The 25,586-nt window shown below is 52.2% G+C and overlaps 10 protein-coding genes across 10 annotated transcripts; 6 read left to right on the forward strand and 4 right to left on the reverse strand.

Annotated features, from left to right (window-relative positions):
* Nucleotides 1-125: 125 nt before the first annotated feature.
* On the forward strand, nt 126-906 carry NdufS4 (ndufs4 NADH dehydrogenase Fe-S protein subunit; the record flags this gene model as incomplete). The annotated part of the gene is made up of 3 exons (XM_056215827.1): nt 126-379; nt 432-542; nt 597-906. 3 exons carry the CDS (start codon nt 126-128, stop codon nt 904-906), a joined length of 675 nt encoding a protein of 224 aa, XP_056070074.1.
* Nucleotides 907-1,541: 635 nt separating this feature from the next.
* On the forward strand, nt 1,542-3,074 carry N0V89_007062 (uncharacterized protein; the record flags this gene model as incomplete). Its single annotated transcript, XM_056215828.1, has 4 exons — nt 1,542-1,622; nt 1,792-1,872; nt 1,918-2,524; nt 2,632-3,074. The coding sequence occupies 4 exons, from the start codon at nt 1,542-1,544 to the stop codon at nt 3,072-3,074; spliced, it is 1,212 nt and encodes a 403-aa protein (XP_056070075.1).
* Nucleotides 3,075-5,831: 2,757 nt separating this feature from the next.
* N0V89_007063 (uncharacterized protein) lies at nt 5,832-6,591 on the forward strand (the record flags this gene model as incomplete). The annotated part of the gene is made up of 2 exons (XM_056215829.1): nt 5,832-5,837; nt 5,971-6,591. 2 exons carry the CDS (start codon nt 5,832-5,834, stop codon nt 6,589-6,591), a joined length of 627 nt encoding a protein of 208 aa, XP_056070076.1.
* Nucleotides 6,592-8,045: 1,454 nt separating this feature from the next.
* N0V89_007064 (uncharacterized protein) lies at nt 8,046-9,041 on the reverse strand (the record flags this gene model as incomplete). The annotated part of the gene is made up of 1 exon (XM_056215830.1): nt 8,046-9,041. The coding sequence occupies one exon, from the start codon at nt 9,039-9,041 to the stop codon at nt 8,046-8,048; it is 996 nt and encodes a 331-aa protein (XP_056070077.1).
* Nucleotides 9,042-10,810: 1,769 nt separating this feature from the next.
* Nucleotides 10,811-11,701, forward strand: N0V89_007065 (uncharacterized protein; the record flags this gene model as incomplete). Its single annotated transcript, XM_056215831.1, has 2 exons — nt 10,811-11,399; nt 11,448-11,701. 2 exons carry the CDS (start codon nt 10,811-10,813, stop codon nt 11,699-11,701), a joined length of 843 nt encoding a protein of 280 aa, XP_056070078.1.
* Nucleotides 11,702-15,888: 4,187 nt separating this feature from the next.
* On the reverse strand, nt 15,889-17,394 carry N0V89_007066 (uncharacterized protein; the record flags this gene model as incomplete). Its single annotated transcript, XM_056215832.1, has 7 exons — nt 15,889-16,040; nt 16,089-16,268; nt 16,318-16,458; nt 16,508-16,817; nt 16,867-16,977; nt 17,032-17,099; nt 17,154-17,394. 7 exons carry the CDS (start codon nt 17,392-17,394, stop codon nt 15,889-15,891), a joined length of 1,203 nt encoding a protein of 400 aa, XP_056070079.1.
* A 418-nt stretch (nt 17,395-17,812) lies between these two features.
* Nucleotides 17,813-21,492, forward strand: N0V89_007067 (uncharacterized protein; the record flags this gene model as incomplete). Its single annotated transcript, XM_056215833.1, has 3 exons — nt 17,813-17,977; nt 18,027-21,091; nt 21,138-21,492. 3 exons carry the CDS (start codon nt 17,813-17,815, stop codon nt 21,490-21,492), a joined length of 3,585 nt encoding a protein of 1,194 aa, XP_056070080.1.
* A 1,094-nt stretch (nt 21,493-22,586) lies between these two features.
* N0V89_007068 (uncharacterized protein) lies at nt 22,587-23,100 on the reverse strand (the record flags this gene model as incomplete). Its single annotated transcript, XM_056215834.1, has 2 exons — nt 22,587-22,731; nt 22,823-23,100. The coding sequence occupies 2 exons, from the start codon at nt 23,098-23,100 to the stop codon at nt 22,587-22,589; spliced, it is 423 nt and encodes a 140-aa protein (XP_056070081.1).
* An 833-nt stretch (nt 23,101-23,933) lies between these two features.
* toa2 (Transcription initiation factor IIA subunit 2) lies at nt 23,934-24,375 on the reverse strand (the record flags this gene model as incomplete). Its single annotated transcript, XM_056215835.1, has 3 exons — nt 23,934-24,080; nt 24,132-24,279; nt 24,329-24,375. 3 exons carry the CDS (start codon nt 24,373-24,375, stop codon nt 23,934-23,936), a joined length of 342 nt encoding a protein of 113 aa, XP_056070082.1.
* Nucleotides 24,376-24,673: 298 nt separating this feature from the next.
* Nucleotides 24,674-25,466, forward strand: VMA16 (H(+)-transporting V0 sector ATPase subunit c''; the record flags this gene model as incomplete). Its single annotated transcript, XM_056215836.1, has 5 exons — nt 24,674-24,731; nt 24,781-24,815; nt 24,865-24,956; nt 25,004-25,315; nt 25,364-25,466. 5 exons carry the CDS (start codon nt 24,674-24,676, stop codon nt 25,464-25,466), a joined length of 600 nt encoding a protein of 199 aa, XP_056070083.1.
* Between the last annotated feature and the right edge of the window lie 120 nt (nt 25,467-25,586).

A 25,586-nucleotide genomic window follows, 5' to 3' on the forward strand; every position in this document is an offset into this window, starting at 1 on the left:
CGATGGAGGTTGTCGGTAAGAGAACCGCAAAGCACCTTGAAGCTAAGTGCTTGGCACATCCGCGTTCCGGCCTCACTTCGACATCACGGCAAGCTCCCACCCTCAAACTCGACACCCCGCCCAACATGTCTGCCTTGCCCCGGTCAATCGGCTCGCGACTTCTGCCGGCCGCCATTCGCCCCTCTGCGACGAGGGCCATCGCTCCCCAATACCGCACATTTGCCTCCAGCGACGCCTCCAACGAACCCGCGCCAAAGAGCAGCTCCAGCGAAGCACCCAATGCGCCCCTCACTGAGTCAGCCCAGGACAGACGAGAGGGCGCCGCCGAGGCCATGCGACACAAGCCGGATTACAACGTAGCTGTCGACTACCGCACCTCGTATGTGCACGGTCAATGCGAATCGAAATGGCATAGCTAACTCACCAAACAGTAACTTCTCCCCCATTCCGAAACGAGTAATGGACGGCAGTGAGCCTGGAGACAGCGTGGCTGCGGCAGTACTTTCCGGTGCCCCCATCGATCTGCAGGCCAGGACTGTGCGGTATGCGGATATTCGTCAGTATGCTTGCACAGAGTGAGACTGACCAAAACGCAGCATCTACCGACCGGCCAAGACCGCCACCCAGTCTGGGGACTGGCATTCGCACCACTGGCTGATGGACTGGGACGTCCTGCCCAAGGGACATCGATGGGAGAACCCGTTGATGGGATGGCAGTCGTCCGCTGATTTCATGAATGGCCACCGGATACAATTCAAGTCGAAGGAGGACGCCATCAACTTCGCGAACAAGCAGGGATACGAGTACTTTGTACAGGAACCTAATGAGCGGAAATTCGTCCCCAAGGCCTACGCCAACAACTTCACGCACAGCCCAAAGAAGCTCAAGATCATCCGATCAAAGTAAGGTACTCAAGAGTTTGTGGGTGCGGCTTTGTACATACAGACCAATTTTGTTTTTTTCCTTTCGCGCACACGTTCGAGCCTTATGGTATGTGCTCCTCGATGTATTGACGTGTGATTTGAGTCACAACCTTGTTCGTGTCCCAGCAAACGCCAATGCTTTGCGTCAACGAGATCATTTTAATTTCTTGCTCGCCTTGACTGCTGTGGTTGGTAACAACCAGTCGCGAAGAGGTGGTCGGCGTGCGTCGGCGCGCTTCGCAAAAGCCTGAATGGACTCAAGGTCTTTTGCTATGGTGTGTACGAACGTTCTACGTCATTCAAGAAGGCTCCAGCTTCAGGGTAATGACGACTGATGTAGCAGCTGCTGCAGGAATCCGACTGCAATCACAGTGCCAAAGACAGCTCGCTCCTGCCTCTGTTAACTTCCCATGGCCTGCTACCGATCATGTGAGCGCGCGTTCCCCCGGGCCGTCCCGGTGGCTCCTTCTATAATGGATTGTTGTCCTTCACGCGCAGCACAGCTGTGCGAGCCAATCTTCACTCTCCGTTGCGTTCACCCCTCCATACCACCATTTCACCGCACCCCCTCGCGCAGCTTCGCCTTTGCACTTCTACTGACGCTGCACGCTTAACGCCATGCCACCCGCTCTGAGCGACTATGACTTTTCCTTCGAGTCAGATACAGACACGAACGAGGCTCCTGCTTCGAAGACCCAGGTAGGACGAGTTTCACCACCATCAGTCTCGCTGAAGAGCCACAGGAGCAGTCCTATGGTCAACGTGGATGCTCGCCCGACCGCGCCTCCTACTTGTCATCGTCACCGGAGAGGTCTCAACGACTTTCAACTGCGGTATGTTGTGAAAGCTGATATGCTGACGTGTCAAGGTCTTGGAAATAATTGCTTCGGGCAAGAAGAAGCTCCTAGATCCAGAGCATGCCTGGGGCGAGCGTGTAGACCTCAACACTGTCTGTCACCAAAAAACGTGATCAAGCATGCTGACGTATCTATAGGTAATCTCCAGAAAACGCAAGCGCGGCGGTTTGCTCAGCGGCCTTGACGTGGGCAACATTGTGGTTCCATCCGACGATATAATCATTTCCACAGCTGAAGACAGTGTACCAGCTTCATCTGTGCCCCCTTCATCCCACATGAAATCTTCCCACATGACACGGGGATCCACGAGAGGCACCCGCTCCAACAATCTTGCCTACAACCAGAAATACCATCCGATGGACGAATACCTGCGGCCTTCACAGGCTGCTAAGCGCCGAGCAGAACATGGTCTTGATGATGAAGACAACGATTCAGCAAACTTCGAAGAACAAGATAATGGCGACTCCGATAGTGAGGTTGAGGATCTGCCGCAGATGAAGAAGCGTAAGAAGCTTGATAAGTTCGCTCTACATCAAGGTACCCAAGGTACCCGGCGATCTTCCCGCAGCGTTAACCGCGACGTGCTGTATGACATGAACATCCATCCCCAAGATTCACAGCTTGAGCATATGACCACCGATAGCACAGTCGACAAGGCTAACGACGAGAATGACGATATTGTTTCTATTGGAAGCAGCGCAGCTACAGAGGAAGTGGACAAGCCAGAGGTTCGCGAAAGGCTCGGTAAGTCACGACTGTCCACATCTAATGTGCCAAACCTATCGTAATAGATGTGACTGCTGCTTGTTTACCAATCGGTAGTTGCTTTTAGTTATCTAACGTACACGTAGATGACGCCTCGCATTGGACTGCCTCCTCGCCGCCGCGTTCTACGCCACTTTCGACAATCTCGATCGACAATCTAGAACAACCGTCCAATCCAATCCACACCCCGCAAATCGATGAAAGAGAACGATCATCGCTCAGTCCTCGCTTGCAGCAGACACCCTTTGCCATACATGAGGAGCCACTCCAGGTGCAGCTTGCAAAGGAAGCCACAGCCACGGTACCCATAGACCATGAGCATGACGACAAGGAAAATCCGGTCGAGGAGAGAGATTCCTACATGGAACAAGATGATCAATATCTGGATCCGTCAATGTTTGACGGTGCAAACGATCTGCGCGGTGTCTCCAGCCACCACAAGTGCCGTCCTAGGACGCCTGTCCAAGTCAATGATTTTGATTCCGATTCGGTCCTCGGTAGTGACACAGACTCGATCATCGGTGACTAGTCGGGCTATACCATCAAGTAATGACCTCAAAGCAATCCTGTGTGCATTCAAGATGGTGACCATCTACAGGTGCATCCAGAGATACGCGACTCCATCTTCTCTAGTTTCCTACAACGCCAAGCAATTACCAATTGATGCAGGTATCCGTAACTGCGTAAGTGAATATACGTTATCGGTACGTCTTCGGGCGTCCTTTTTTGGCCGCCTTTAGCTGTCAACGTCTCTGTTCTTTTCATTCTGTGATATCGCGGGCTCGATTCCACGTGCAGTGGTTTGGATTAATGACCAATAACGGCATGCGTTTCCCGACATTTCCTAAGCTGGAGACCCATGTTCCAGGAGGAGGATTCGAGGCATGTACGACAAAAAAAAGGGCCTCGGCAAGGGCAAGGAGACGACGGCTTGCTCATCTATATCAATTCGAACAAGGCAATCCAATTCGAGGGAGTTATGAGTTATCGTCGTTGATCTGTAATGCCATGGTATCTTCCGCGGTAAACAATCCAGTGGTTGTTAGGCGCCTTAATGGGTTTTGTTGATTGATGGAATCGTTTCAGGTCTTCTAAATGTATCTCAGAGCCAAAACTTTCGCATGTTTTATGGTCCGCAATATGTTCTGGCCATATGTGTTTTATTTGCGAAGCACGTGTTAGGTAACAGCTTCGCTTCGCACGATGCGCGGTCTGAAACCCACGACAGACGGACTCAGAACATCAACCGCCGCCGCCTCCGCTGCGGTCGTTCGCTTGTCGTGAATTCGAGTCGTCGATGGGCAGTGGTCTAGTCTGTAGTCCCGGACCTCGCCAGAACGACCTCGCAGTAGTCTTATGGGAGACAACTACGATGACTGATCTCGGGAAGGATCGTATGCTGGGGCTCAATGAACTACCGCTCGAAACAGGCACGATCTACCCTCCGAAAACCAACTTCGAAAGCTTGGTGTGACTGCAAGTACAGTGCCCTACCACTTCCTGCATGAATCAAAACCTCCACATGAATAGAATCGAGAATTAATGATGCGTTGGGGCGATGTTAGTAATGGGTTAGCTAGTCGATGGTACATCACTACACATATTGATGTAGCTAGTGATGGTATCAGCTGCTGCCCATAGGCTTGCGGATGGGCAGGCCAGAGGAGGGTTAGCGATGCGGAGGGGGCATCATTGAAGGTGGAAATACACTCCTGGTGTTGTTATGAGTCAGGGGTGGCAAGGCTGTGGGTGCTGACGAAGGTGTAAACCTTCGTGATCATCCACCACGGTGCAGTTTGGAAGAGACGCGCAGGGCTGGGCCTTCGTACCAAAATCAGATCAGCGTACCACCGCGGAGACTTTCAAGAGCATCACCAGAATATCTGAGCCTATGCCGGACCATCAGCGGCGCCCGAGCATAGCGCACCTGTGCAATGCGCGTGCATCTGGTGCTGCCACCTTCCGCTTCGTTGCGCTGCATGTGTGCAAACCTTGATGTGCGCTCGTTAGACTCCTCGGAGCAAAAGGTGGAAAGAGGCAAGTCGGTGTTGTTTCTCCATGAATTGAAGTCGCTACTCGTATAGTCACACTATGTGATTGACTTCCGCCGGCAATTCTTGCACGCGACTCCATGCCCCCGCACGATTGATGTTTCTCGCTAAAGCCATGCCCTGCGCAACAATTTGTCTTCCAGTCTAGAATCTGTGCGCGTGCAGGTATGCATTGGACCGAGAACCTTGATTCTATCGGCGTGCGCTGGATCGCAACGAGCTAAAAGGTGTGTTGTGATGTGGAGATCAAGTCAGATGTGAAGCCCACACTCCACTCGGACAACCTGATCCGCGCTTTTGACAGAGGTCTGCTATACTCTTCACAGCTACCTTCGGCGCAAAAAGGTATGGTAGTGCTGCTAAATGGCGCGATGGGCGAGATGGGGTTCTCGGCTAGCACAGCCCTTGTCTGGCCTCGACGACACACGTCGAGTGTTTCGACGTTACCATCTTCCCTCATCAAGTTCCACTGGTTTCCCACGATGACAGTTGCAACAAGTCCCGTTTGTGACTGCCCCTCAGCTACTATACTGTTTCTCACAATGTTACGGCGCGTTCCTGAAAATCACTCTAAGGCTAGTTGGCACCTTAATAGTACCAGGATGAGGTTATATACAATAAGTGTGCATTGTCTGGGTATAAGGATGCGAACCAGGGTGCAGATCTCACAGCAACTTCGAATCATTTGCAGCATTTGAACCCCTGCTCTTCTCGTGGTCTTTTTTTGTTGATCGATACCCACGTCCCGTCTAGCTGGAGTCCTTTCGGTCACGAAGGCGGCATCACTGGCGACTCTATTCCGCAGCCCTTCTGTATAAAGCTTGACTTGCCCGACTCACATCAACACACTTCAACCAAAACCGCCACTTGGATCCATTTCCCAGGTTTTCCAACTGTTCCTTCCTACGCGATAGAGGGCTTACTCTCGATATCTTTCTCTTCAGCTTGCCTAAAGCACCTCGACAGCCAGAATCATGGTTCGCTCTACGATAGTCACATCTGCACTTGGACTTCTAAGCCTTGCATCAATAGGGGCTGCTGCTCCACTAGACACCCGCGCGGATGCTGCCACTACAGTAAAGCTCATGCCCTTCGGTGCGTCTATCGTCGAAATTGTAAGTCTACTCCTTTTAGTTCGAATACAATCATTCAATACGATTATCGTTTTCATTGAAGGGGTAGTCTATGCGGGGAATAGGGCCCAAGTAGATATGGTTCCGGTCTCGCAAAGAATTATGCCTGTCGCTCGTCTCCATCCTCCCGAGGTCCTTTTCCCGACCCAGACCCGTGACTGGCATCCTCCTGCATGATGTACGGGTGACATGTCATCATTTTCCCAGGCCGTCTCGCACGCCCAGTTAACGATATTCTCAGACATGCTGGCGCGCCTACCTCTGGAAAAAGCTCCAAGACGCTGGCATGACCAACATCGACTTCGTCGGCTCCCACGCTACACCTGCAGCAGGCTGCACACTCAACGGTCAGAGCATCGACTTTGACAAAGACAACGAAGGTCACTCGGGAGCCAAGGTAACCGACTATGCAAACAACAACTCGTTGCCTCCATGGCTCTCCGCCGCCAATCCAGACGTGATCATCATGCATGTCGGCACCAACGACGCCACAGCCAACATCTCAACGGCAAAGGTCATCTCCGCATACGACAAGCTCCTCGGCCAGATGCGCGCCGCCAACCCGAAGACCACTTTGATCGCCAGTAAGCTCATTCCTATTGATCCCAATCTGTTTGGCCAATTCGTGGCCGACAAGGTCAATGACTATAATTCTGCGATGGACGGCTGGGTCAAGAAGACCACTACGGCGCAGAGCCCGGTCGTGCTTGTAGATTTGAACACCGGGTTTGATTACAAGACGATGACGAGGGAAGGCGAGCATCCCAATGAGAAAGGAGATGTGTTCATGGCGGAGAAGCTATTCCCGGTGGTGAAGGATCAGCTGGTGAAGAAGAGCGTGGCGAAGTTGATGGGGGAGTAAGCGCACGAGTAGCTGTGAGGCATGTCCACTCTTTTCGGAATTATGAGTTACGTCTTGCATTGGTTCTGAGCTGGCGTTGGTGGGTTCTGTATAAATCTGCGCACTGCGAGTTCGTTATCTCCTTTACCTCTTCCTGAGTCGCCCATCTCTTATCTTGCTACTTACGAACACTATCCTGGTATGTGTAGTAGAGACATGAAGGTGAGGATGGTAGTTTCGGCCACGTATAAATATGCATGCAAGATGAGTGTCCATAGCTGGAATACCTAGGTATATCTTCGGTGGCTGTACATATGGACGGATGTAGATATCTGTAATCACAGACTAAATGTATGTACATACATTAAAGTTCTTATTTGTTTCACATAATCGACGTTGCAGGTCATAGTTTCACCCTTGATGAAGTTTGGATGCAGTTCAATGGTCTTGGGACTGAGATGTCCGGCAACTCATTTGTATGCCTCGCAATACTTGGCTCGCTACTTTTACACTTAAATGATTTAACATCTCACAATGGAGCATCCGACTTTATCTATTCTAACATACTGCCATCTTCTAAGACGTAACCGGGCACTCACCTTTCATCAGGTCTTGAGCGGCGCGCAACTCGGCACAAACAAGGAGAAACGACACACCGCTAGATCAGAGGTCCATCGGAACTCTTGGAAAGCCGATCAAAAAAGCATCATCGCTTTGAGCACCGCCCAGCCTTAATATTCTACATCTGTTCCTATCGAATTGCATATGCCCTGCAGTGTTGCGGCCAGGTAGCTACGTTCCACTTTATGTGGGTTACTGATACGATGACAATATTACCGGTTGAGCAAAACTAGATTAATGAAAAACGGTTAGTCATAAGCCCAGGTCCTTGAAGAACATTGACCTTGTAACACTTTACCCGGACAGGCAATGCGGTGCACAGACTCGTCAAGCCACGGCTTGACACGACGTCCAATTACAACTCTTCAGGCAGGGACGGATCTGGCAATTGGAGTTCATTGGCACTAGAGCGAGCCATATCAGAGGTGTTAGGATCAGAACAAGTAATTACAATTCTTTTAGATGGTGTCCACAAGAAGCACGACGATGACATGGCCTTGTGCCCGCCGTAGGAACATGACAATCATATAGCCATATGATGAGGATTGGAATGCACAAGTGAGTGAAATAGCATGCAATGGTCCGACAGTGACCCTGATTTAAGTTGGAATCCAACAACAGATCACAAGAAGATATGGTATGTGTGAGAATTTTCAAAGGCATGCCAGCAATGAAAGGTGCAGCGCCTGATATGGTGCCCAAGATGCAAAGCGTCGGTGTCGTGTCCTGCGTAAAGTTCGTGGTTGTTCCTTTCCCAATGCTCCTTCCGTAACGCCGGCCTTTAGAGGCGAGTGAGTAATCGCTTGAACGCAAAAAGTGATAATGACAAAATAGTGGACGCGGGAGCGGGAGGGCTACACGCGAGAAGTCAATCGTATTGGGGGCATGATAAAGTTGCCGTCATCGGTGTCCTCTTCGTCGTCAATCTCGATGTCGATGACCTTGGAGCTGTTGTAGGTAGGAATGGTGGGTCTGGTGACGGTAGGTATCAAGTCCTTTTCGATGTCGGGCAGGGCTATCGTTGACTGCTTCTCTGATTTCGGTCCGTGACGCAAGGCTTCCTCCTGCTGTTTTTCGTTCGCAGCCAGCTTCTGCACGTTGTACCGTGCCACTTCGGTCTTGGCGAGCTCTACAACCTCATTGAAGTGCCTGCGGACACCATCGAGCTCTTTCCGACAGTCACCCTCCCGAAGAGATTGATGCGCTGCCCTTTCACACAGCGCTTGTGCTTCTTCCAAAGCCTTGTCAGCAGTGTCAAAGCGTTCTACGGGCGTGCTCGAGGTGCCCTCGGTCATGCGCATCATGCCGCGTGCCCGCATCGAGGACAGGCCACGATGCCGGTATCCGATTTTGGCCATAATGGCGCTGCTGCTGTCGTCGTCGTCGTCGTCGTCGTCCGAAGAGCCGGCCATTGCGGCCATGGCGTCCATCTTGGCAGCCATCTTGGCTTTACGGAGCATGTTCCGTCCGGTGCCGATGGCACGCACAAGGTGCTCAAAGGAAGTCTGTATTTGGCCATCGTAGTTGACGACAATCATAGTCCGCGAGCGCAGTTTCGAGGGACCCGATTGTTGACCGGAGAGCAAGGATGGCTCCTTCCGCTTCCGAGCGGTCGGCTCGCTCTGGTGTGCTCCGGCGGCAAGCGCATCCGGCTCTTCACGTATAGCATCGAGGTCTCGTATCGATTCGACGGAGCCAGTCCTCCTCTTGAAGGGTAGGGAGCGCGAGACGGGGATCTTGGAGAGCTCGCTCTGCATGGCGATGATCTTCTTCTCGATTTCGGCGACATTGGTGAACCACTGTGGGATGTTCTCGTGCAGGAAGGCGAAGGACTTTTCGATGTCACCCATGGTGAGGGAGGTCGCGGTGCGGAGAGGTGCTGCGGGCGCGGGCAGTAGGACGGGAAGGGTGGGCCGGGGTGGAGTCGCAACGGTTACAGCGCCCTCGAGGGCGGCTATGGTGTCGCAAGCCGGAGGTAGATGCGAAGAGGAGGGAGAGAGGGCGGGCGGACGGGTAGGTGCGGGTGGGTTGCACTGTTGGTATGTGGAGGAGTGGAGTGAGGCGGGCGAGGATATTGTAGGCAGCCGAACAAGAGAGCGAGGGGATCAACGCAGGAGCTTGTGCGCAGGCGGCATGCGGGATTATCAGCATCAAGGAGCGGGCAGCTGCAGGTTATAGGCGAATGCAACGACGCCGTGGTCAGCGCTGTTAGGAACAATGGGCCCCGGACAGTGGTTCGTTTGCTTCTCGGTCGGCGGCCCCTGGCATTGGCCTTGGCCAGCTCAGACGCTTTATTGACCGGCGGCATCAAAGGCCTCAGCACCAGCATGGACGCGCGGGCCCTGTGCGGGCCGCCCAGCAGTGGCGAGGGCCGTTTCAACGAGCGATGCACCTCCTCGCCCCACGTGGAATGCGCCGGGCGCGATGGAACAGGCTGCGCGTGCGGCCGTGGCTCTGCTATCTGCTGCCCCTTCAGAGCGCGCAGGACGGCTCTCGCGGCGCTCCTCACGGCTCTCTCCGTCCAAGGGACGCGGGCAGGGACAAGGAAGCGCATCCGCCGGATTTGCACCCCCCGCCGAGCGCCTCGTCCGAGCGCGCGGGAGCGGCGTCTGGCGTCTGGCGGCCCAATAACGCCCACGCCTCACCGACGACCGCCTGCTCCCGATCCCTCCAGCCTCCCTTGTCGCTCCTGCAGCACTGCGTCTTGCGGTCAAGCCTGCCGCCCGCTAGGCCCTCGACCTGCGCGAGTAATCTACCGTCGACACCGCACTTCGACCTGCAGATCGACATTCGCGAACCATGCCCTACGTGGATACTGTCTCGCAGCAGCTGACGGTTCGCCATGCAGATCGTCACCTGACGAACGCGTCGACAACGGCCCTCGACCGAGACCTGTCATGTCCGCATTCGCTTTCACGCTCCCACGAATCAGATCCGAGGCATGAACACTGTGTCGCTTTGATGCGAAGCCTGCAACGGCCATCCCTGCTGTCGCACTGCAACGGGTGACGGGACTCCCATCTCTCCCAAAGAGGCATTAACAGCTGGCTTCTATGACCGTGTGCACTTGTTTTGCAAGGTTCAATAAGCTTCGGAGAGCAGCTCCGCATCCCTCTCTGCGCAATCACGCGACCAAGGAAAGGAGGACAGTGCGTGTCAGAGCTTCATGTCTTTGCGCGTCAGATTGTCATGTTTGATTTGGTCGGCGACGTTTTGCATTTCTGTGCGGATAAACCTCGATCCATGGCTACCTGTCAAATCGAGTTAGGCGTAGTAGCCATTGCCAAGATTGCGCATGGTACCTGAGGTGGATTGTCACGTCTTAGGAACTCATCATTGTACAAGCCTGGTGTCTCCATAACATTGAATGCTGCGCTTTCAGTAGGGTTGTCGACTGCAGTCTCGAAAGCGCTTGGCAGCTTGCTAGAAGCTCTCAGCCCTCTGCTGGATCGGCCTCGATAGATGACGACATCATTGACGTGAAAACATCAAGCTCCATCACCGCAGCGTTGTCCCACTAATACACACAAGACTGACCAGCAGCCACCTTCAGCTACCTCAAACAGACATCATAGCGTCCAGAATCGCCCATCGTCGCCTCGCGCGCGTCCTACACACCATGTCATCCACAGCTCCCGACGCCTCGGTGCTTCCCAAAGCGCCGTGGAAGTCGCTATTCAATCAGCACATCTCAAAGATGGAGTCACCAGAGTTCGTGCTAGGCACAGTTGCCGCTGCTCCCCAGGGTTCAACTGTGCCGTACGTGCCCCGCGTTCGATACTGCATATTCCGTGGCTTTTGGACCGAGCTACCAGAAAACAAGCACAACGATGCCGAGCGTAACCCCAAAGTATACGAGAGCGATTGCCCTACCTTCACAACCGACGTAAGAATGGAGAAAGTGGGTCAGCTGTTTGGCACTGGCGCCGGACACGCCGAAAGCAACGAGCAGACGCAAGGGAGCGGCGGCGGTGGTCCCATCGAGGCTGTCTACTGGGTAAAGGAGGCGGGCACACAGTGGCGTATCAAAGGAAAAGCATACGTAGTTGGCAACGATATCGAAGAGAATGAAGATAGTAGTGGGGTTAGGACCGTAAAGAGCGAGGTCTGCAAGAGGATGAGGGTCCTTGACCAGGAGAAGGAAAAGGACTGGAGTTGGTCCAGGGAGCTGACAGCCAGTTTTGGAAACCAGTCTCCTGGTATCAAAGGTCCGTCCGGTATTGTCAAGGCATCATCCAACGTTCTGACATGACCAGGTTCATTCAAAGCGCCACCTCCAGGCCGTCCGACAACCGAGGCACACGACGACAAGAACCTTGAGCTAGGAGCTAAAGTAGACGACCTTCACGACGAGGTTGCACGTAAGAACTTTCGTCTCGTCATCATCGTTCCCGAGTCGGTTGAGCAGACTGATCTCAGCGATCCGTCGAAGGCCCGACGTTACCTATACACGTTTGACGAGAGTGCCCGGGCGAACGCAGGCTGGAGAACGCAAGAATTGTGGCCGTGATAATCCACGAAGCAGGTAGCATCAATCACCGTTTAGCTTATTGATCATAGAGTCATTGCAGCGGCACAGCAGCGTGATTGCAGGTTCAAGCCCCACCAATACATCATCTAAAAGTCTTGTCGTCAAAAATTACGCGGTTCTTGACTGTGCCGCAATGCGACTGCAACCGCGTGGACTGTCGATGTATGCAGCATGCGCGCTTGCGAAATCTCTCTCTCTCCACGGCAATCCATGCGTGCTTCGGAGTGGCCGCATCGACGTGGCTCAATCGCAGTCTCACACGAAAACATGTCGTCTCAACAGGCCTGAGCGAGCACTCACGCACTAGAAACCGTTGAACCTGCACACAGGCCACGCGGTTGGCTTGCGCCTCTCCCGGCGCCTAACATACTCCTTCCCCATGCAGGCACTGTTGACAATTCTCGTAAATATACTTCAAACTCTGGCGAACCAAGGTTCTTTCAAGGCTTCAAGCTGTCGTGCCACCGCGCGATAATTTGGCCTTGCAGCAACTGTTCCGACCACATCCGGGGTAGTGGCTCAGGTCGGCGACCTTCTCAAGGTACCACCATCATGCGCTTTGGCACCCGGTGCAGCCGGTGCAGCGCATATTGTACGAAGTTGGGGCTTTCGTCCGATGCGTGCAACTTTGTGTCGCTACTGCTTACGACTTCTTGCTCAAGCTACTACACACGTTTGTGTGTAATGTTCCGCAAAGTTGAGAGGGCACGCAGTGCAGCCTTCCGATGCCCAGCTTCGTGCCTCGGTCTCGAAACGTACGCGTGCCTTTACAACATCCCCTTCGACGTCTACGCACGTAGCCTCATGTGTGCCTCGCGTACACTAAACGCTTTGGGGGCATTATTGGCGAGTATGCATGTGCGCCATGGCAAACGGCGCGATGTGGCGGAAAGAACCGCCCCTAGCCTGTTCATCAATCGTCTTAAGCTCGATGCTCCTATTGATTCTCCGCTTCCGATGTACTATGTAATTATCCATGGTTCCTCACCTGCACGGATATTGCGTCAGAGGAGACGACGATTGTTGTCCAATAGCTGGCGGTGGGTGCGTGTATTGGGGTTTGCAAATTCGATTCGGCTAAAAGGATCGCTCTCGGAGGGGAGCCCCTTGCAGGTCGGAGGGTTGCTATTTTGGGACTGGGCCCTGGAGAGCAAGTGAATACCAGGACGTAAGCGCACGGTTGCAGCGAGGTACACATGATTTATGACCACGCACATGTAAAGTTAGGACACTTTGTGGATTGCTGACTTCAAGCATAAACTAACTCGACTATCCTGAGACCACCCCTACTTCTCAAATTCTTGCACAATACTAACCATTGCCTTCCGTACCTCCTCTCTTCGCACAGTACTGGGTATCAGTCCATCCAATTCTCATCTAGCCCTTCCACACAGCAGGACCGGGAGGCTTGTGCTCCGTCAGCCTGATTGCTCCGTCGGCACAACCCTCTTCTCAACCCTGGTTGCGTGGCACGAGAAATCCTACAATCTCGGTCAACATCAACGTTGTCTCCCTATCTGATATACTGCAGTACTTACTAACATCTTTCGAATTATAGACACCTGAAGGCTTCTTATTGATGGATATACTGGTGTCGCAGCGAAGCCGAGTACCTAACTTGATCTGCTTCTGCAATAATTACCAGCTTTGTGCTGTTTCTGTTATTGATCGATATATGAGTGGCTAGTAGCTTCCCAGTACTACCATTTTACGTTCATGTGTCCGAACCTGCAAGGTCCGTACTATGTCACATCACTGATAACAGGGTGGCTTGACACTCACACAGGTAGCGTGATTCAACAAAGATTAGCATACGTAGAGGCAGGGATGAAGCTGGCCTATCCAAGAGTCCAGTTCATTCAACTACTAACTAGAGCGCGCAAGCGATAACTTGTATGAGTAAACCCTCTAGCTTGCTTGCTGTGGAAGGAGTAACAGTATACTTCACCCAGATTCGCTCCACTGTATATCAGCTGATCTGAGCTCAACACCAGAGAATCTCAGAATCCATACCCTGCAATGATGTCGTGATGTACCCCCCGATTCCATCTACAATCGGCCTGCCACAGATTTTTCTTGCTATATGTGACTTGTGTCTACTGAATACAAGAATGGCGGAGATAGTGACGCACGTATATTGGACTTTTTGATGATTCAAATTCATGCCTCGTTCGCCCATTAAAAGTCTTTCGTTGGATCATACTTTGGATTTTAATTAATGGTTCGTACCAATCATTAGGGAGCTTTGCGATTATAGAGCATCGTTGAAGATCGATTTGGAATGCATCGGATTGGCGGTGTGATTGCAGCCTTCACGTTCGACTTCGATCATAGCGCTAATTCAACTGAATATCAAGACTATAATTTGGAATAAGTCCTGGTATTTGGAGGCCAATGAATCCACAGCCAGATTTCTGCGAACAGGCAACTGATACCAGGTACAAGGTGAGCCTACTACCAACACCACTCAGTTCATTCAACAGCTCCTGCGTGACTTTGGCTTTGAGACTAGATACTCATTGGGTTTCAATAAACCTTTACTGATCGTGACGCACTAGAGCAACACTCGAGCCATTCAAGGCACATCTTGACCTGCGTTGGACACGAAAAATTCAACATCACCCCAACCTTTGTACCCACGGCTACCGAGTCATGCTATCTGCGTTTGAAGCTGAACACTGATACGACATGAGCAGAAAGCCGTAGAGTGACATATTCTCATCCTGCACACAAGGGGTACTCAAATGGAGGCCAAAAATGTCTCATGTACAGTGACACTTCTTGAGCAGCATAGCTCACATACATGCAGGGTTGCTTTGACTATGTCAAGGAGAGGGGGAAGGGGGAAGAAGTCGTTCTCTATGATTACAAATAGCCTACCGGTATCGACACTCGTCTGAAGATGATCGACCAAAAGGTCTGTGCAATCTTCAACTCTCGCACGAAAAGGGCCGACGACACAACCCCGGTAGAGCGCTGAATCAAGATGAAGCACACCTTTGTGCTGTTCTGATTCAGGCGAGTTGAAATCTCGCACTCTCGGAGCTACTTCCGGCAGGATTCAGACCCGTGTATGCTTTCTCACAGGCCCCGCAAGCTTGAGGACCCCGCAAGATCACGTCTTCGCAGCCTACTGCTAAACATAGCCCACTCAATCTGCCGAATACGCGTTGTCTTGCTTGTGGGCGAATAGGTTCTGCTCTTTTGCTTCTTCGCAATGGCGGCCCAAATAATTCGCCATGCCCAGCGCATGAAACAGACTTGACCAACCCAACAGCACATCATGTCAAAAAAGCATGCATCGTAAGATCGCGACGCGTACTGTACCCATCTCCCTACCATTTTCCAATCCCGACCCAAAACCTCCCAACCCCTCTCCAGAAAGCCCACCAATCACTAGCTGCCCGCTCCCTATCTTTGCGCGTCTAAGCGGAATATGCCACTATCCCTGCTAGCGCTCTAGCGAGGGTAGAGAATATCCCTGTTCCTAGCCTTGCGCGAGCGCAGCGCCGCAAAAAGTCAAGATCTATGTAGCACGTTACGCGGAGCGGAGCATGCGGTACTCGCTGGTCTCACACGTCGGCGAATAGAGCGACGTCGCGCAAAGTCGCCTTTTTCTGTTCTGGGCATTATACGGGTTGCAGTCTCTGAATGGATCGTAGCGAGGGGATACAGGGCGGCTTTGTGCTATAGAGGGGAGATGAGAGGCGGTGTGAGGCGTGCAGAAGGATGGTGAGGACGAAGTTGGGTGGATGGCTTGGGGAAGAGCGTTGATTACGGGCGGGAGGGGCGTTGTCACGCAGCTGCGGCTCAAATGTGGATATGCTTGCTTTGCAGAAGCATGCAAGCTTCTTGCTCTGCGATGGGTAGAGGAGGCGCATTGGAATGGAGCGGTAATGGTGAGCGACCCGAAAGGTATGGTTTGGCTATGTGTGCTGCTGTGAGTGGCTGGAGCCCGGCGGTATGGAGCACGTTTACGCGCCAGCAGCTGCATAGAGACCAGGCATGGTATTGGCTTTGTGCAATAGCTTCGAGGGGTACCCCCTCCAGTTGATCTACAAACGTTGGGGGTCAAGCGGCAGATCAAAATACGTCGTCTGCTAGCGAACCAAGTAGAGAACCTGAAGCAGACGTGAGTCTCTTCGATGGTGGGCGGTGGAGCTCGTTCAAGCCTTTTTGAAAAAGCTCGCGATGCTCCCCTGACTTTTGCCGCCAGTCTTCTTGCCCTTTGTTGCCGTAGTCTTGGGCGTAGGTTTCACTTTCTTGGGCTCTGGTTCGTCTTCCGAAAATGATTCCCATACGGCTTCCTCCTTCGTAACTTCAAGTGGTCAGATAAATTGCAAAGAAGGATTGGGGTTCAGCATACCGAGATAGCCGTCCTCATCCTTGACTTTCTTCTTCTTCATAACACGTCGCCTCCCGCGTCTCCGTCCGCCTTGAACAGTGACAGCCGCTTCACTCTCAGCCGGCTTGCTGGGGGGTTCTTTGTCTATCGGAGCATCTTGAGAGTCTTTCTCCTCATCTGCCGGTGCGTCGGGCATGTCAACTGGTACCAGTTAGTAGGATGTTATGATTGTTGCGTCTTGCAGATGTACCATCGGCCTCCATCATCTCTTTGAGCTTCTGCTCCCGTTCTTCGCGAGCCTTCCGTGCTGCTGTCGCCTTCTCCTCGTCAAATTTGATGGTAGGCTCGTCATCTGCGTCCCCTTCGTCTTCAGACATGCCTTGCATAGCTTCTGTAGTAGCGGTTAGTGATAGTATGACATTACTGATCGGAAAATGCACCATCTTCATCTTTTGATTCCTCCGCCTCCTTTGCTTTGGGTTTAGTCTTTGCGAACGACTTGAACAAATCTCCAGCAGAAGTGTCCTTCTTTGCTTTGGTCTTCGAGTCTGACCTCTTCAATGACGCCTTAGGGCCAGGTTGGGGTGTTGATGGACCCGATTTGCTATCCTCTGAGGTGCTTTCTGTACGGGCTGCAGCGGATGGTGCTTCTTTCTTTTCCTCTTTCGCTACGTGTGCAGCAGCTGTGGGCTTGGCGGTAACTTTGGGTGCGGATTTAGCTATAGCAGGGTTATACTTTGTAGTTCTCCGCTTCATGGGCGTTAGTGTGTGGCTGTAGAGGTTGCTGGACGTTGCCTACCTTGATGTATGGGTTTTGGATAGACCCGTAGACCCTCCAGTGTTCGAGAGGGTCTCCGCTTGCGTAATTAGTAGCTACCTCCTGATTGCAGACAGCGAGTAGGTTCAGGTTCTGCCATCCTTAGCTTCCTCTTCTCAATCTCGTGTTCAGTTCCGCCATTCATACCTCTATAGGCCCCGGCTCCAGACTGTAAATGTGAATCGAGGTAATCTCCTCAAACTCGGCCTTGGTCTCTGAAGTGATACATCAGCCCGAGTCTCGATCCGTGTTCCAGCGGTACCACGTACTCTGCAGTTCCTCCTCCCTCACCAAGACGATTGAAGTCTTGGTCACCAGCCTCTCGGGTGTGTTTTTTGGCTCAGGCAGCGAGCTCATGAAGGGCGAGCTGCGCATAACAGTATCATCTCCATCATGCGGACCGACGCCATTGCTATGCTCAGACGATCGCTTCTTCCCGGTAAGAAGGTAGGTTGCGTGAACGGATCTAGGTGTCTTCAATGTCTGTTTGGTGTGAAACTCATAAAGCATCCTCAGTGATGTTAGTAATATATCGCAAAAGGGCTTTATACAATTCTTACTGCTTTGCGAGATTGACCTTCACCTGGAGCGCTCGACAGAGCAGCCGGTAAGTGATCTGCGAAGCGTGAGCTGGAGCGATCAAAGCGGACGGTCAAGGCCTACCGGCTGGCCCTCTGTGAGCACACGATTCGCGAGATATTCTTTGTAACTTTCCTCCGTCATGACAAACGTTATGGTGTCCCAACGCTGAATGCGACTTTTTGGATGCGGAAGTGCGGCGCGAGTGAGGGCAGAACGCCAAAGTCGCGTCCACGGGTGTCATCTAGTCATGTGTACGCGTCAAATTGGGAAGCCATGACTCGCGCCGAGGCACAAGCTCACCTACCAACCCAGGCTACACCACCCACCACACTCAGCACATCCCAAAATGGACACAGGAGGTGACGATGATCTGAAATTACTCCGGGCTTCTGCCTCCAATCTCGGCGACCTCGAAAAGCGTATCTTGCGGCTTACACGAAAAGGCAAAAATGCCTCCAACGAGGTCCCGTCGCAAGTGCGACTGATGGATGTGGAGCGCATTCAAGCATTAGTACGACTTCATTGTATCGTGCTCAGCTCTTTCAGTTAATCGGTTACAGATCGAACCATTCCAGGAAGACCCTCAGCTGCTGGACACGCATTTGAAAACTTTCATCCCACCGCTGGTTGCTGCCTATTTGGACTCCCTTCACACAGGACCCAGACCGGAACCCATGAAGGGCTTCGTACCCTTAAACCATGCGATATGTCGGATACTGAACCTCTTCTGCAAAGTTCGGGGGGAGAAAGTTATCAAAGGGTTCTTGAACAACGAGCCGCGCTTTCTCGAGCCTGTTATCAATGAGTTCGAAGCGGGATCTAACTCTACACCAAGCGAGGACGAGCCTCCAGCTCAAGGCATTGTACCTTGGACCGAACGCTATGTTCTCCTCCTCTGGTTATCTCACTTGATGCTGGCTCCATTTCCCTTGGCCTCTATGTCCGCTATGCAGTCATCGCAGGAAGTGGCAACTACTCTCGGGATCAGACTTCCCACCGAGGCACCTGGTATTACCCTTCGCGTTCTTTCTATTTGCGTCACAGCTTTTGCATCAGCATCCAAGGAACGCAGTACTGCTGCACATCTGCTCGTCAGGCTCTGTGTCAGACCTGACATGCAGAAGCTCGGTTTGCTAGAGACGCTTGTTCAATGGTCCCTCAATTTCTTCGATAATGTCACAGAAGATTCAGCAGATATCCATCGATGCCTAGGAGTACTTTCTTTTCTCTCCGGACTCGTCACATCTGCTACGAATGAGGAGATCGGCCCATTCCTTCCCGCCATATACAAGGTTGGCCAGAACATCATTGCTCAATCAAACCTAGCTTTCGTGAAAGCTTCCGCTGTAGCGAGGAAGCTCGTCATCAAGACGTTGCGCAACATCGTGATCCATAGCCTCCAAGCAGGCGAAGTGATGAACGAGCTTGACACCACTACTGTTCTCGAAGAAGTTGTCGAATTTCTCCTAGAATCCTTAGCTGACGGCGACACTCCTGTGAGGTACGCAGCAAGCAAAGCACTTAGTATCATCACTATGAAGCTTGACCCAGAAATGGCCGAAGATGTAGTCGAGGCCATTCTAGGGTCACTCAATGAAAATGTTTACTGGCAAGGTCCGACCCGGAATCTCAGTGCGGTCGATCCACTGCGGTGGCATGGGCTGACGCTTACACTCTCACACCTGCTATATCGACGGGCTTTATCACCTGCTCAGCTACCTGAGATCCTGAACGCCCTCTTATTGGCGTTGGCTTTCGAGCAACGATCAACGACTGGTGGCTCGATAGGGACTAATGTCCGCGATGCTGCCTGCTTTGGAATTTGGGGTTTGTCTCGACGATATTCAACGGCTGAACTTTCTGCTGTAGAGACATCCTCGGTTCGAGCCTCAGAGCACCGGCAAGATCTCTCGATCTTGCAGGTGCTAGCAATAGAGTTGCTTGTTGTAGCATGCATCGACCCAGCTGGCAACATTCGAAGAGGATCATCTGCTGCATTGCAAGAGCTTATTGGCCGCCATCCGAACACAGTCTATGAAGGCATCTCACTAGTTCAAGTTGTTGACTTCCATGCAGTTGGCCTTCGTGAACGCGCCATGTGTAAGGTTTCCGTCGAAGCCGGCAAGCTGCATCAAACTTATTGGGAGACTTTGTTCGAGAATCTGTTAGGTTGGAGAGGTATCGGCTCCCTGGACTCTGCTTCTCGACTTTTCGCCGCACGCACCGTGGGACTGCTGACCCTCGGACAAACCCATACTGTTATTCACTCCATGGCCGACCGAATTCGCAATGAGCTTGCGGCACTCAAACCAAGACAGGTTGAGGAACGCCAAGGCCTGGTGGCCGCGTTGGCAGCTCTGATAGATGAAAGCATTGCGCGAGAACATCTGGATGAACCAACTGAAATGATTAAAGCGACCAATCTTACCCATCTCTGGGGTCTACTCGAACGAGAGTTGAAGCTTGATGACAATGATTTCACGTCTCCAGCTATGAGGCCAGACTTTACAGCTTCGTCCATTTGCACCTTGTTGGGGGCGTTGTCATATATGAGATACTCGCCTGAGGACCAAGAAACATCACAAGTGCCAATAGAGGAACTGCTTCGTCTATTCAATCTTTCCCTTGGTCGCCACGCAGACTCCGTGATGGAGGCGATACCACGAACAACGTCCGGTGTCTTGAGGCTTTTGCAGCGGATCTCTCCGAATGATGCGGGCTCTATGGTTGCTGGTTGGCTTACTAAAATGGAGAACGAGGCATCGTATAATGGCCTGCGGTGGTCTGGATTCGCCATCGCGCTAGGAGCAGCATACCCATGGCTCAATACTGAAGGAACTGGCCCGACCGCCATGCAGAGACAGATTGAAGAAATCTTACCCTTTAGATGTACATCCGCTGTTTCAATCGAGGCCAGAACAGTGGCCCTGTCAGCTATCAGTATCTTGCTCAAAAGCTGTGCAAGTTCTACCCCCACGTCCGAATTGCCCTCAGCTATCAGAGATCGAGTCGCAAATGCTTTGCACGTGGCTTTGAATGACTATACTGTCACGGAACGCGGAGATGTCGGTGCTCTTGTACGGCTCGAAGCTCTGAGTACGACAGGAACCGCCTGGCAAACAGGCTTGCTACACGGTTCCACCCACGAAGAAGAGTTGCATGCGGATGTCCTGCGGTTATCTCTTGAAAAGCTTGACAAAGTGCGATTACGAGCTGCACAGGTTTTGGAGAAGGGTGCATATGAACTGTTCGAAGCGGTCGCCGCTGGTGTGGCAGAGGGCGTTTCTTCTTACGCCTACTTCGCGAATGCTCTCACCGTGCTGAAGCCATCGAGCTCTCCTGCTATTATTGAAGCCGTTTGTCTCGGCTACGTGACATCCGCAAGCATGGGCTCTGAGTCAGTTGTTCAAAATTCGCGCGCTGCACTCTTAGACACCATCGATACTTGGCCTACTACTAGCGCCAGTGGAAACAGCACGTTCAACTTAATAGATACCGTCGATTGTCTCTTGAATCTTCTGAAGCGCAACTTAGAGACAGAGCGAATCCTCCTACCACTGCTAGAGATCTTCGCCTTCTTGTTTGACATGCAAGTCATGCACCGACTTCTGGAAACATCTTTCAAGTAAGTCCTGTCTAAGGAAAAGAACCACCGCGACTAATGAAGATAGCTTTCGCGCCATTCTCTCCTGCACGCAAAAAGCCCACTTTAAATCCACCCACATGCAGAAGCTGCATCTTGCGCTGGATGTGTACCGTGGCCTGGGCAATATCAAGACAACACGTGCAGATACAATTACAAAACTGAGCAGCATGTTACTGCATCCCTTTCCTAAAGTGAGGACTGTCCAGACTGTGATTCAGATACGCGTGTTAATGAGAGAGCAGATTCGCATTGCGGCCGCAGAAACTTTGTGGCTGGTGGCCAATGAGGAGAGCCTCAAGAGGCAAGACTGGAGCGTGCCATCGAAGAGCTTGAAACCAATTGTTGCTAGCATCAAGTCTGCTTTGGCTACGAATAGCTAAAGTGCGAACATCCAGTACAATGTCTATGACTCCCGCCACGTACCTTAGAGAGAGTTACCCTCGAGTACAGTTCTGGTGAATGTCAGAGGCTCTTGTTAGTTCCATTGATCACAAAGATGCGCCAACTGAGCATACGAAGCGAGGGCAAAGGGCAACGGCCATTCACGCCTCCCCCAGCAAACCCAAGTAGGCAAATCTGCACGTATATTTCGTGCTCTGTCGCACTTTCGCTTTCTTCAGCTTACCGTAGTGGGAAGTATTGTGCGATACTGTCGATTGCAGACGCCCTTCTGCCTTGATTGCAGGCCTGGCTTTCCCTCTTTTGTACACGTAAGAAACATAGCCTCTCTATCCGATATCGCCTACGACCGATTCCTTCGCGGATTGTGTTCTCACACTTGGATGCGGCGTGCCGTTAGATCCATCATCGTATCATTTGTTTCGTTCGAAGGGCGACGCCCTGGAGCCGCCCTTCGCCCTTCGCCCCTCGCCCAAATCAGCAACCTCGCGTGAGCTGGTCGAGAACAGTTGCCCTTGTCCCTCAAGGCTTTGCCATTTAGACACCGCATTAGGTAGATAATCACAACTGTCGAACACTGTCGCCCTCTTTGCCCTCTGCCTCTCACTCGTCTTACCCAAACAGTCACTTCGGCGAGGAAGTATCGAACACTGTTGCCTTCATGTCTCCCGCAGCATCATAATCTCTATGCGTCGATATACTCAAATGAGTAACTTGATGTAAGTGTAGATCACAGGCGCCCTTCGCTCTCGATCGAAATACCCAAGATGGGATCTTACCACGTGCCTGCACCACTTCCACAGTTGCTTTGAGGGAGGGTGTATAGCCAGCGCTCTCCCATGAGACATGTTTGCCAATTGGCAAACATGTCTCAAGGGACAATTGAGTTCATGCACTACCTGTGATGAAACTTTGGTCCATCATGTCGAGATCGCACTTTTCTTTTAAGATACACTCATCGAATGACATCCTCCCATCGGACTTTAAAGGGGGGTCCGGCCATCCTAAAGCACTTATCGTAACCGCACCAAGTATCGTCATCCACCCTCCCAAGTTTGTCTGCTTCGTCACAACCCTAACACAACCACTCCTTACTACAACCTCCACCGCAGCCCGGTGTCCCGTAGAATCCACCCACGATCCAAAATGCCACATCGATGGTAGCCCATATCATAAGACCGCCGCCAGTCAAAAGTTTGAAAATAGCCAGAACCCAGTGTCTTGCCGTAGTCAGCAGTCAGTATAGACCTTGATAGCGAACGATTTCGGACTAGAAAGGACATATCTCCTTCCTAAAAGAACAATACTTACTGTGCATACCAATGATCCGCACCAACCAAGCCTAAAAACACAGCGAACAGCGTAGCGACGCGCTCCTGCTTGTAGCACTTCTCGGTCATGGGGCGCTCGTCGAAGCCACCAAAAGTCCCGGAGCTGCGCTTTACCACTTCATGCTTCAAGCCGAAGGCATGGATGTAGAGCGACAACGTCAGGAAGAGAGCTATAAGGACGACCTGGACGAGGAAGACGGTTCGGTAACGTGGCCGGTTACGCCAAAGGGTAGATATAGCTTGAGTTGTGCGATTCATGGTCGTTTTGGTAAAGTTTTGTATTCAGTTGAGTGTAGTTTGTCGAGTGCTATCTGCCGACCATGAGAAAGGGTCATAGAGAGATCTGATGGCCACTTGGGCCACGCTGGCCTAAACTATGGCTGATGCGCCACGGTTGACGTGTAGTGAATTGATGGATGGGTGAGCAAACGGCAGCACTTCATGTTCACAGAGTCATTTTTGCAAACCAAGACTGTTGCTCTTCGGCGTCAGTAGCTGTGACGCGTCAGTAGCTTTCCACAGTAACCGGCTTATTGGCGATAGCAGTGGGAGGGAAGACGGAAAGGTGTGCAAACATCAGATAATGTAATATTACCCATTGACTGGGCCCATTCACATTCCGCAATCCTTGTGTGCGAGGAACATAATATGGTCTAACATATCATGAATGCATCTGTACGAACTACGTAGCCTCTATGTTCGTACATGCCCAGAACACTGTTCTCGGCTGAGGTAAGGGTATATTCCTCCAATTCGTACTTCAAAACCTTGCAGCTAGGGAAACAAAACCTCCACTACTGTCGGTCACAGTCTGGCCTCCCGGGGGTAACGCAGATTCAAATCCAGATTCCAGTACCGTTCTCACGACGCGCCCCAACTGCTTTGTTGACTCAAAACCTACTCGTGTAAATGCCATTATGATAGTCATCACACCACGTAGGGCCAGCTCTCCAGCTCTCCATACCGGTATCTTCGGGTATGCTACGAGGCCTGGCTGTGTCGTTCGATGACGCGCAACTTTCGCAACGAGAGGGGATGAGGGGATAGCCTGCGCTCAGTCCACGCAGCCACTTTGGCACGTGGTAAAGACTCTATGCTTCGCCGGGACGCTTCGTGTTGCAGCTCACAATCTTGACACGGTCGGCGTGGACCTGGCTGTTGTTGTCCAGCTTGAAGTTGATATCTTTGATGATGAAGGTCCAGACGTCGTCGCAGAAGCGGTAGGTATCGAGGTGTCCCTAGGTAGGTCGGTGAGTCTATGCCAAGTGAATGCACTGCTAATTACCAACCTTGAATGTCAAGCGCGCCTTGACCTTATCGGCGAGTACGTCGGCAACAGCCTTGTCGAAGTTTGCGAGGATTCTCATGGCGAGCTGCGGCTCTATGCGGCGCTCGGTGATCAGTGTGTCCAGCGTGTCTGTGAGGGCGCCGCCGACACTGCGTTTGTTAGCCAGGCACTCATCTGAGGGCGCTGAGGAGAGCACACCTGCTTCGGCGGTACAGCTCGTAGTATTTGGACGCCTCGGTGGCCATGACGTGGGTAGCAGGCGGTTTGGAGTACGGCGGGGAGTGTTTCGACGTGCGGCGGGCGTATAGTGGTATGCGACTGTTGTAGTGTTGAAGGGCAAGTAACGCAACTGCGGTCGGCTTTGATGAAGGTGGGAGTAAGGCAACCGCGGGCAGCGGCTTAGTCACCACCCACGCTAGCGGCTAGCTCCGCAGCAGCCATCATCGCCAACTCCAACACTGTGAAGCGCTTCCATCACCAGCAAGAGAAGCTCCTAACGGCTGCGTATACCCCATCTATCGCGCTTCTCCACCTTACACTTCAATGTCTCTTACCTATGGCGCAAGCGGTGCTACCGCTGCCCTAGGCGTAGTCGGCTTGTGTAGGTGCATCTTTGTACAGTAGCGCAAGCAGTCACTAATAGCAAACAGACATGCTCTTCCAGGGCGAGGGAGAAGCCTTCAACGTACGCACCGCCGTGTCCGGTTCGCGACCATAGCTGAAAATTATCCTAGGTCGGACAGTTCATCGAAAGCATATCTCCGTACACATGGGCGAGTTTGGGCATCGGTCTTTGCATAGGTCTCTCCGTTGTAGGGTCGGCTTGGTACGTTTCTCTGGGCATGGAGAGGGAAAATGTCTAACAATCATAAGGGGTATCTTTACGACCGGAGTGTCGATCGTCGGAGGAGGTGTCAAGGCCCCGCGGATACGAACCAAGAACCTGATCTCCATCATTTTCTGCGAAGTCGTGGCCATTTACGGTGTCATCATGGCCATCATCTTCTCCTCGAAACTCCAAGGCGTCAACGACTATGAAGGGTTGATGAGCCCCCGGAATTACTACACCGGATTCGCACTGTTCTGGGCCGGCTTAACTGTGGGCATGTGCAATCTGATCTGCGGTGTATCAGTTGGAATCAACGGAAGCAGCGCTGCGTTGGCGGATGCCGCAGATCCCTCTCTGTATGTTGTATGCACCTATCAAGCGCTTTACATGCTAATACGAAATAGGTTCGTCAAGATCTTGGTCATTGAGATCTTTAGCTCTATCCTCGGCCTTTTCGGCTTGATCATCGGCCTTCTGGTACAGGCAAACGCGCCCGAATTCGAATGAACGACCAAGTGAAGGAATGAACAGGACCAAGCTGTGGACTAGGATTTGGGCTGAGATTGGCTGGCTGGCAAGCAAAGGTCGAGACGAGATGAGTGTGGTCGCGTATCACGAAGCGCAAGC

This window comes from Didymosphaeria variabile (genome assembly GCF_027946475.1).
Source record: "Didymosphaeria variabile strain IMI 356815 chromosome Unknown scaffold_5, whole genome shotgun sequence".
NCBI classification, from domain to species: domain Eukaryota; kingdom Fungi; phylum Ascomycota; class Dothideomycetes; order Pleosporales; family Didymosphaeriaceae; genus Didymosphaeria; species Didymosphaeria variabile.